Source organism: Monopterus albus, unplaced genomic scaffold (genome assembly GCF_001952655.1).
Source record: "Monopterus albus unplaced genomic scaffold, M_albus_1.0 scaffold176.1, whole genome shotgun sequence".
Taxonomy (NCBI): domain Eukaryota; kingdom Metazoa; phylum Chordata; class Actinopteri; order Synbranchiformes; family Synbranchidae; genus Monopterus; species Monopterus albus.
Window position 1 is genome coordinate 7,742 of NW_018128056.1, and position 11,329 is coordinate 19,070.

Consider the following 11,329-nt stretch of genomic DNA (forward strand, 5'->3'; position numbering starts at 1 on the left):
AGGAACAGCAGATAAATCATCCCTTATTGTACATCTTGTGTTGTAGTGGTGGTTCTAAGTTTCAAATGACAGTAAAGGGAGTGACTAAGTGCTCACATGAGAGGAAGTGAATGTTTGTGTGCTTGGACACTTTGAATCCCTCACAGCGGGGGAAACGGCCAACACTAGAGGGCTCCTTCGGGGGATGCGCTATAGTTTTATTCCATTGTGTCTTATTTTAACTGTCTTTTCCTACCTGGCTTCCTTCATACGCTTTAACCACTGTGCCCATTTTCTTGCTCCCCTCTGAGGGGAAAATCAATGGGGTGGGATCATGTTTTCTGGCTAATGGCTGCAGCCTGGGGCATCATGGCTCTGTTGCTTCCTGAGGGAACCAGTGTGCAACTTGAGATGGGTTGAACTCCAGCCCCCAAATGTTGCTGACTTTCCCAGCTGTAAAGAGTAAATATCGACCCTCAGACGGATAAGACTAATGGGTGTTATTTAGTTTTATATTTGGATCCTTTCGATTTATTAAAATTTGATCATAGTAAGCGATCTTCAACACAGTGCGGAGGTTTTGTTGGTGTAACTGCTTGCGCTAAGGCGCTACGGGGTGTGGCCCCAGTCAGCCTGCCAGTGCGGCAGTGTCCTTTGAGACCAGAGCATGCACACACTCACTTAACATGCACAAACACAGAAGGGATTCATGCACGTGTGAACCCGGTGTTACGCACTAAATCAACAGGGTCATACAGGGAAGCTGGTGATGTGAGGGTGGTGAAATGTGGCTCACACATCATCATGATACATCCAGCATTTCGTTTTACAGTGAAATGATGCAGTTGATACCAAGTGAGTTCCCAAAACAGCCTGAAAAGCTCCTTTATTTCCCAGGTAAGGACCACGTGTGTCGCTTTGTGGGATGTGGCCGCAATGACCGCTTCAACTATGTGGTGATGGAGCTTCAGGTTGGTTCTAAGCTTTTCTTTTAAATATGCTTCTGTATATACTGTGTTGCAGCAAAAAGAGAACTACACTCAATAAATTAGTATTTTTAGTCTTTGATATCTTGTTCGCTGAGTTAGTTGGGGACCCTGCTTAGGTCTTAAAGGGGGGAATATATCAGACAGTTGATTAGTCTTGTACATTGTCTCTCAGGGTCGTAATCTGGCTGACCTCAGAAGGAGTATGACCCGGGGAACCTTCAGCATCAGCACTACCCTGCGTCTGGGTCGTCAGATCCTGGAAGCCATAGAGAGCATCCACTCTGTTGGCTTCCTGCATCGTGACATCAAACCAGTGAGTCACAGGATGAAGGCTGCAGCACGGGATATTTTTTGCTCAGGCTCTTATTTCATTTCCTAGTACTTGTGTTCCTTCTATATATTCCTGGCGCATGGGAGTATTTTTATTTCTTCTGTCTGGGTAGTGTTTGCAACCCTTAGACTTTTCATTATTGTCTGTTGGTATTGTTGCTGATTCAGTGCTTGGCTAAGTTGGCTCAGTAAAACTGTTGGATAAATGCCCAAAATGTAACAAAAAGTAAATTTCGTCTGTCTTCTGAGATGCTGTATTAAATTATATTCCGCCATAGGAACACATTTATTCCACTGGGGCTGCATGGATATAAATAGACATTAAGTTTTGCTGTTATAACCTTTCACACCTAATCAAAATCTTTTTTAACCTTTGCCTCATTAACCCCCCTTTGTCTTTGCTTCAGTCCAATTTCGCCATGGGTCGCTTCCCCAGTACCTGTCGTACCTGCTATATGCTGGACTTTGGTTTAGCTCGCCAGTTCACCAACTCTTGCCAGGAGGTCCGACCTGTAAGTGCCGTCCTCTCTTACTGAGTCATATTGTTTTATATGAACAAGTGTAATATGATAAGTGATGAAACCACAAAGAAATGCCATCTGACTGCAGTTCTCATCAGCTCTACAGAGTTTATAGCTTATAGTGTTTGTTTTATGGCCCACAACTTTACTACTTTGGTTCACTTCCACTGCTCTCACAGTGTAATATTCATTTGCGGGAAGCTGCTGTTTTCAGCAAAATAAGATCTAAAAGCTCCCAAAACATATTCTGTGCAACCTGCCACCAACCAACAGCAGATAGAAGACAAAGTCAACAACTAGCTTGTGAATATAATGAAGAATTTAGCAGTGAAAGAGCTAGAATTTTTTTCAAGCAAGACTTTCCAAAATAGACTTAAAAAGAGTGAATATTGGACATAAATTTGTCAAAAAGCAAACTCCACATGAACCATAATCATGCTTTATGTGCACTTGTGGTGTAAATAAGTAATTGATTGCCTGAGCAACTTTAAAGAATTGTGTTTAGATTTTGTTTCTGATACATGGACAGAAATCAGTTAATGTATGTAGGTAATCTACTAATTATGCAAATCAAGGCCTAGGGTTGCAAGTAAGATTTACAAAAAGGGAAACATATATTAGATCCTTTGTGTTTTTGTGTTTTATTCTTGGTTGAAACTATCAATTCTGCAGAAACTCTACAGCTCTGGTTTTTAATTAAGTGTAAATGTGCTTATTTTAGGGTGGTACCCTACTGGCATTTAATTAATGTATCTGCCTTCGTTTTTCAGCCCCGTCCAGTGGCAGGGTTCAGGGGAACAGTCCGTTATGCATCTGTCAATGCGCACAAGAATAAGGTCAGTATCTGTCTCCGTTGTGCTAGAGCTCTTGTGTACTTCCGTAATGCTGCCACTCAAGTGCGTATTTATGTGCATAACTGTCTGTTTTTTTTTTGTCATGATTCGTCATAAGTGATTGTTAACCACAGCTTGGTGTAATTCTACAGGAGATGGGTCGTCACGATGACCTGTGGTCTCTCTTCTACATGCTGGTGGAGTTTCTGGTTGGTCAGTTGCCATGGAGGAAGATCAAGGACAAAGTAAGGACGGCCAATAATTGTTGACCATCCTGGAAACTAAACAGTTGTGTCCAGGTAGCTGTAAGCGATGAGCAATAACAGATGCTTGTATGTTTGTTCCACCACAGGAACATGTGGGGAAGCTGAAGGAGACGTACGACCATCGTCTGATGCTCAAACATCTCCCAGCAGAGTTTGGTGTATTTTTGGAACACATCTCCAGTCTCGACTACTTCACCAAGCCTGACTACCAGGTAATTTGGGTTTAATGAAGAGTGAAAGTTTCTTTTACTACATAGCAGTGCTACATAGCATGTAATTATTCAGCTCCCTGGAGAAAAACTGACAAAAGATTTATGTATTGTTGTGTTGTTACAGCTGCTAATGTCGGTGTTTGACAACAGCATGAAAACCTACAATGTAGTGGAGAATGACCCTTATGACTGGGAGCGGACTGGCACAGATGGCACTTTGACGATCAGTGCCAGCGCCACAACACCCCAGCATCACACCCGCCTCACCCCAGCACACATGGGGTTTGTTGGATTTAGGAACTGTTTTGTCAAAACACAGATAAACTGACCAAAGTTTTCCAGATTATATTTTTTCTGAATTAAACGATTTACTGATGTACTCTTGCCTCAGAACGGTTACCAGTCTTCTCTTTTATAGCCTCAAACATTAAATTAATTTGCATATTCCTTTTGTTGTTCCAGTATGGCGAATGCCTCCCTCATCCCTGGTGATCTGTTGAGGGAAAACACAGACGAGGTTTTGCAGGATGAGCAGCTTAGTGATGCGGAGAACAACCCCGCTCCCGAGCGCCTTCCGGGCTCTCCCCTCCACTTGCACCGCAACCAGGAGGCTGACGTCTGGGAGGAGGTGGACCGCAACCGTAACTGCATCAGGACAGCAGTTTGGAAGGTAGACGGCAAACTGTATGAACACACTAATTATCCATCCATCCATTATCTATACCACTTACTCCTGAATAGGGTTGCAGGGGGCTGGAGCCTATCCTAACTGACACTGGGCGAGAGGCGGGGTACACCCTGGACAGATCGCCAGTCTATCACAGGGCTGACACTTAGAGACAGGCAACCTTACACACTAACACTACACTAATTATAGTTTTTGAATATATAATATGGGATGTTCATTACCTCAAGTGTTCTCAGGAGAATCAGTACAATCCAAAGAAAGTCACCCTGTTTCTTACTGTTAAATAATCTGACTGGTTCTTACAGGCGGCAACGGAGGAGGAACACAGCAACAACCAGGGCAACCAAGGACATCACAGCCCCTATGCTGGGCCGAGTCTGGGTTCCCCAGTCAAACTGCACTCTGAGCTGATGGCCTCAGACCGTGACGGACCCCTGCTGAGGAAACTCCGCAACATCCACAGCTTTGAACTGGAGAGGAGGCTTGGCCTAGAGTCCAAGCCCAGTCCAGAGCGCTTCCTGGAGGTCTGGTAGGTCTATCAAGTAATCAACTCATATATTGACATAATGTTTTCCTCAGTTTTCATAATGATAGAGTACAAACTTCATTATTTGCATCTGTCTTGTGTTTGTTAAGCTCAGCAAAGCAGCAGCCTGGCACCCAGAACCAGGAGAAGGAGGCTAATGGAGCTGCAATCATCTCAGTAACTCAGGGTCAAGCTGTACCTGCTGGGGAGCGTCCCAATAGGGTTTGGCACTACGATGAGGAGATCCGGTCTGGTGGTGGTTCACCTAAGCCTGCATCCCCTGTATCGCTGGAGCAGGGAGAGGGGGCAGCCAGCAGCGGGGGCTTTGTGGCCCTCAATTTGAGCTCTGGGAGACAGGACATTGACTCAAGGGAGTGGGTAATGGTGGAGCGGCTCAGTGGCTCACCAGGGGGGGCCAAGGTTACTACCAGTCCTTCAGAGGGGGATGAGGAGCCAGAGGTGCTCCAGCCAGGTGAACATTCTCCTGGATGGGAAAAGGACAGCCCAAGCCCGAGCTCTGGCAAAGCTAAACAAGAAAGTATGGCTTCCTCAAAGGGAAGCGCAAAAGTTGACAAGCTGGAGCTTAGTGTGGGCCCTGCAGGGACTCTGCCTCCTGTCACTCCAACCAGCCCAGCTGAAGCTCTGGCTGAGGGAGTCCTCACTCAGGTAAGCTCTTTGATTTGAAGGCCATCTCACAATGTGTCATACATGATACTGACTGTAGTCAGCATTTTACAAAGTTAAAAAGCTGTACAGAGTCAGAGTTCTAGCTGTAGAACTTCAGTGCTAATATCATACAACAGAGTTCCACCAGCTGCATCTTCCTATAATTTAAAGCTAAATGTTGCTGCTTTATGTTTGCTCGCTTGTTCACTTGTCTATATCTGTTGGTAGAAGATGTTTGTGATACAGCTGCATAGTTTTAATCACATCACAGCATGGGGAAAAAGAGAGCTTTTAAAAATTCACTCTGATTTGCGTTGGATATTATGTATACATTTATAATTTGTAGACATTTGCATTGTGTTTGGTTGGTTTTATTTACTTTAGAGATTATGTATTTATTTCCATTTTATGTTTTGGTTTGCTTAGTTTAAGTTACTTTTTTGCTCCTTTGCGATTCACACCTTCCAAAATCCTGCTCAGTCTACAAGTTTAACATAAACTGCTTTTACTCAAATTGTAGAGCAGTTTTTCACTACAAGAGGCATAACTGTCCCCTCACTCTCTCCTACAACCAGAACTACTGCCTCCAAGTTGAAAATGTACACTGCCTTCCCAAGAATGACCTTCTTTGATTCTTTTTCCTTCCTTAGCTGAAGCTCGTATGCAGAATTACCTTTATAATCCTCCCGTTGCCTTGCCGGTTAAAAGCAGCTCTATGTCGTGCTCCCCACTGGTGTAAACCAGCTGGTCCTGCCTCACAGTGCTCCCGCCGTCTTTCCTCCATCTTCTCACTCCCTCACCAATCTCACAACCCCTCCTCTCTCCACATCCCACTTCTCTCCTTCCCCTCTTTTAGCTCCCCACCTCTCCTCCATCCCTGCCTGAGGAAGTTGCAGTGCGGACATCCAGCCCCATCCCTCTGCGCTCTCCCAGCCCTCACACCCTCCTGACCACCTTGTCGGACCCACTGCATCAGCGCCAGCCACTGGGCATGAGACGCAGCCAGTCTGCCGACCACCAGCAGCAGGAACACCCCTCCTCTTCCTCTTCCTGCCATGCATCCCTTCCACTGCCACCACACCCTGCCCTCGGTACCCACTCGCCCAGTCGCAGGAAACTGCCGGCCATCCCGGCAGGTGCTGCCAACACCAAGTTTCCCTCTGTTATACGCATCACCCGTGCCCAGCTTCAGCAGGTGATGAGCCCATCATAATCCCATAGAAACAGACCTCCACCCCTTCCTCTACATCAGTAGCAAAACACCGGCTCTTGGCATTTTTGTTTTTTCTTTTCTTTTCTTTAAGTTGCTTGTTTTGGCTTCTGTGTTCAGTTGGCTTGCTTATTGTGCTGTTAGGCAGCGCTCTCCAGACACCATTAAGGGCAATGTGCAGGCCAGGCAGAGCATGGGTCATATGTGTCCTTGTGTCTGGACATGTGTTCTTGTGATCTGAATAGGGGTGTGTCTATTTGTGTGATTGTGGCATGTGTGTCTGGAATGTCGAGTCATGATTACAGGTTGCATGATCTCTTTTGTTTCAGATCGTCTTTGTCCTCTTGATCTTTCTCTTCCTCTCTCTCTCCCTGTATTTGTTCCTCACCCTCTCTTCGCTGAAGCCCCCTGCGAAGTTGCGTGAACGTTTCCTGTCCTACTTGCTGGTTTAGTACTCACAGCTTGACTTACACTGCCATAGCACTTGTGTGTTTCGGTCTGATAATGGTAGCTATGGTATTGCATGCTGTTGCCAAACTAATCACCATTTATTACCCCATATTACAAATTTTTTCTCTTTTCACACATTTGCATCAGGCACTTGCTGCAGACTTACAGCACAGCTCAGCATGTTGTAGTCTATCAGCAACAGGCCTTTGACAATTAGAGTAATATTCCCATTTTCAGTGTGGTTTATTTTTTCAATAACAAGAGTGTGTCTTTCTCTTCCCTCCCATGTCTCCACCTCCCCCTCCCCTCTAGCTGACAGCTCAGCGTCCCTCTGGGCTGTCCTCCCAATCAGGATCTGACAGTGCTCCACAGTGCCTCCTACTGGAGAGGCATGGTGAAACTGATGCTGAGACTCAGCAGGTCCAGGAGCACACAGTGGACATCAGCTCGCCCCAAGACCACGTGCCCACACATCTAATGACACCCACAGAACCTCTGGCCGAGACACTGATCAATGGAGAAAGCCACAACAAAACTCAAAACCCTGTGCCAAGCCGTGTGTCTTCCCCGCACTCTCCACGTTCCACACGCTCGCCTCTACCCCGCTCACCTACCTCCCCATACTCTCCTCGCTCTCCTCGTTCCCCTCGCAGCCCTGTTTTTGCCAATGGCCACTTCTCCCCTCAAGTTAACAGCCAAAGGGATTTAAGTAATGGAGGTTTGCCCAAGCTGAAAGACCCTGAGAATGATTCTGGCCCCATTCCCTGTGCCACAGAGCCTCGGCTAAGAGCAGAGGAGAGCAAAGAAGTGAACCCAGTACCAGATCAGACTAGCAGCCCAGTCTCTTTCACCCTGGCTGCCCCATGTAAGGACCCCAGCCGCAGGCAAAGTCGTATCCCCGTGCTGGAGCCCTCCAGTCTGCTGGAGCTCCCACCACCAGGCTCTGCCAAGGAAAAGCTCCTGCAGAAGAAAGCCAGCCACCAGGGCTCGGTCCCCTCTCCCACTGCGTCACCATCCCTCTCTGATAGGCGTGGCCCCATGGTGGCTTCCCTCGCTAGGGACCCGCTGTCCTCCACCTCTGACCGCTCCCAGGATGAGGACTCTCTTATGGGCTCCCGTTCTGACCGCCAGGGAGACGATGCTCCATCCCTTTCGTCCTCCTCCAGCCCTCTGTCCCGAAAGAGCAGGATCCCTCGTCCTGTTCACTCAGCCTCTTCAGCTGAGCAGCTGGCTGCCCAATACCTACCGCGCCCACCTCCTGGGAAGCCACCTTGCCGTCCAACAGTGGAAGGCAGGTAAGTTGTACTATCAAAGATTCGATAGTTAATCCAACCATTACTCTTCTCAAGGCATTTAAGATATTCAACATTCTTTTTTTTTTTTTTTGATATTTGTCTTGGGTGTTATTTATTCCCTGCCCTGCCTTTTGCATCCATTTAGGCTTAGGCGTTACCGCATCAGAACTGGTAGCACCAGCGACTCAGACCTCCTGACATGCCTCGCTCAGCTGATGCATGGTTCCCGTGGCTCCTCCCCTCACCACCGCACCTCTGCCCAGTACGGGGGCATCTGCAGCCTGACAAGCTCTCCTCACCACCACCGCAGTTTTAGCGCTTCCCCCCGCAGCTCCTCCTCCCTGCAGCGCTCTGTCAGCTCCTCGCCCTCCCGCCATGAGCACCGCGGAGGTGTGGGAGGGGGCTTCCTTGGCCGCAGCAGCTCGACCCCCCCCATCTTTACTGCCCCCCCGCCCCCCCGCCGCTTCTATCCCCACTACCAGGAGACTTGCTGCAGCCGTCAGGCACGCACAGGCCCCTTCCACCTATCCAGGGGAAAAGGCTGCAGCCGAGAGGGAAAATGCTTCAGCAAGCTGAGCAGATAGTTGCTCACCGGGTTGTGCCACCTCAGCAGAAGATGGGATGACTCCAATTATAATAGGGTAGACACCAGTCAGGATACAGTCCTGTCTTATTTTACACTTATAAAAGAAATGGTGTTTCCTGTTTTTGCTGTCAGTCTGAACTTTACATTTGTCTCACCTCTTCCCACTGTTTTCCTTCTGTTTGCACACAGAGTTTGTTATAAATGTAATAATTGTGGGACATGTGAGAGACAGACTTGAAGAAGAATGGTCAAAAGCAGAGCAGCAGAGGCCAAGATATCCTGACTTTTAGCCCAATAAGCTTCAAAACCACTGCTTTTTACATTCCCCATGATACAGTTCTTTCATCAGAGCCCTGTGTAGCAGCTTTACACTTCTTTCAATACTTCACGCCTCCAATTTGTATTGAAGGCTTCCTGTTTAAAAAAAAGTGTCAAGCCTAAACTGAGACAACCCTAATGACTCCTCAGTACAATGTGCGAAATTGTTGGAGTGTAAAACAAAATAGTGTAGTTTCAATATTGACAGTGCTTTCTTACTGCAGGAAGTGCTATAGTGCATAATCAATAATAGTTGAGCCAGTGGGCACATAAATATTTCAGTCTCCTGCTTGTTCCTTAGCTTTATACCACCCAGCACCACAATATAGAGAAATTAATTTGTCCCCAGCATTAATGCACTTGGATTATACTTACTGAATATAAAGCTGATCACAGTTTAATTAAATCCTGACCTGGGGTTGGTTCATTTATGTATCTCCTCTGCATTTGGAGATTGTAGGCAGGGTATAATATTTACTTTATGCTCTATGTGGCCACTTAAAGCCAGAATTTGTGTACAGTTGTATTTATTGAGATATTTATTTTGATGCTTAGCAATGCTTACAATTCCTACCCTCCTTTGTGTGGTCGTGGATGTGTGGTTTTAGTTTTAAATGTTTAATCGAAGAGATTACTTCAAAGTGAGCCTTTATATGATAAATCATGTGAAGTGTGTGAGGACACACCTTTTTGTGCCTACTGTGTTGCTGAGTGGGAATCTATATGTCACCCTGAATGAAAGAATTAGGTTAGAGCTGTATTAGATCTGAAGTTAATGGAATATGTAGTAGTTGTACTTGCAGTATTCTGCTAAAGCAACCCATGGTACATTACTGATGAGTAATGTTCAGACACAGATATTTCTCTCAGTGTGTGCCTTGTTACTTTGGGTAGCTTGAGGATTCACTCTGTTGTGTTTGTAACTAGAAAAAACAAGGAGCCAAACACAGACGTGTGCCATTGTTATAAGACGACCCTGTCACCATGATTCTTTTACGTGAACACGTTTGTAAATCAAACAAACAGAGACAGGGTAGCTATTATTTGTAATGACTAAAGGGAATATTTCAAGTGAAATCTGTTTTAGCTGTCCTGTATGTCTTGGGTCAGTGTTTGAGATAAAACATGGAACAAATGTGAATTTCAGACCTCAAACGTTTTGTGACATATTACTGAAAATGAAGGCCGAATGTACATATATTTTTCCACACCAAAATGATGCTTCATGCCTCCATGTGCAAATGTTCGTTTTGTTTTTTGTTCCTCATTGCACTGGAGAACGTCTTTTATATAATGTATGTTTGTGCACGAGGCAAAGGAACCACAGAAATCTTTTTAAACTTGGTTAGGATTCCTCCACAACCTCATCCCACTCCTCTGCTTGTAAGATACTGTAAAATACCCCCACCTTCCTTCCAGTGCTGCTTTTTGCATGCTCAACAGAAAAGAAAAAAAAAAAGTCATTCAACTACTGAGTAAAATGCTGCACCACTTCCCACCACACAGCATTTACCTTGTGAAGGTTTTCACCCAGCAGGAACTTCAAATTTAAGTTCTGCAATCTCTTCTTTGACCTATCTCAGTATTCATTTCCCCCCTCCCACCTGATGTATGACACTTTCCTGCGCTTCCTGCACTGACTTTGATGATTGTGTTGCTGGATAATGATGCACTGTATTTTTGTCAGTGCAACTAGCTGACATGATGCACACAATAATTACCAGAGAAATAAACAAGGGAATAGACTTGGATGAGCATTAAGCACTTACATTGTAGAAACCAACACACGAGTTGAAAGATTGGGAGTCGTAGGCTACAGAAGATCCACATTTGAGCAAAGAAACAAAATCACAGTCAAATATTTTAATAAATTTGAATTGAAAGGGCACATTGCTTTGTAGTTTTACAATGTGCTGATTCATTTGACTCATGCAGATCTTGCAGGTACCTGTGCTAACCTCACAGAGCAGCTATGATGACTCACCCTGAAGGCAGACAGCGTTCAGTCAGTCAGCCGCCTTAAAATCCCTTCTCTGCACATCTGTGCATAGTAAGAGATGAATGAGTCAAGCCTTCCTGTCACTTATCTCCTGTTCTTTCAGTGGCATGTGCTACCACACCTGACAGTGTCACTATATCACCACTAGGATCAGTGCTATCATACTCTTGTGCTAAAAAGCTGTGCTTCTACTGGAGAGCTCCCTGTTTTTCTGTGAGAATGTGTGGACCAGTTATAGACTGACTGGTGGAAATGAAAACATTTCAGGGTGAAGTATGTACAGTGTGTTTGGGTTATAATTATATGCTCTCAAACAGGGGCATGCTATTTCTATATGGCGCCAGCAATCAATCTTTGAGTTCTCCCACTTTTGACTCAACAGATTTAAAAGTTCAGAACGATGCACTCAAAAAAAATGACTCGTTGGTTGAATGAAATTTATTTGTGTGGCAAATTTTCAC

General features: G+C 45.5%; 1 protein-coding gene across 1 annotated transcript in view; it reads left to right on the forward strand.

Annotated features, from left to right (window-relative positions):
• Positions 1 to 8,549, forward strand: part of ttbk2a (tau tubulin kinase 2a) — a 13,490-nt gene extending 4,941 nt beyond the window's left edge. Inside the window, exons 4-16 of the mRNA XM_020616617.1 lie at positions 877 to 950; positions 1,141 to 1,281; positions 1,706 to 1,810; positions 2,590 to 2,655; positions 2,805 to 2,897; positions 3,005 to 3,130; positions 3,255 to 3,412; positions 3,593 to 3,800; positions 4,124 to 4,347; positions 4,455 to 5,010; positions 5,867 to 6,205; positions 6,983 to 7,965; positions 8,111 to 8,549. Coding sequence (XP_020472273.1) covers positions 877 to 950; positions 1,141 to 1,281; positions 1,706 to 1,810; positions 2,590 to 2,655; positions 2,805 to 2,897; positions 3,005 to 3,130; positions 3,255 to 3,412; positions 3,593 to 3,800; positions 4,124 to 4,347; positions 4,455 to 5,010; positions 5,867 to 6,205; positions 6,983 to 7,965; positions 8,111 to 8,549 — 3,512 coding nt within the window. The remainder of the gene's footprint in view (positions 1 to 876; positions 951 to 1,140; positions 1,282 to 1,705; positions 1,811 to 2,589; positions 2,656 to 2,804; positions 2,898 to 3,004; positions 3,131 to 3,254; positions 3,413 to 3,592; positions 3,801 to 4,123; positions 4,348 to 4,454; positions 5,011 to 5,866; positions 6,206 to 6,982; positions 7,966 to 8,110) is intronic.
• The last annotated feature ends 2,780 nt before the right edge of the window (positions 8,550 to 11,329 follow it).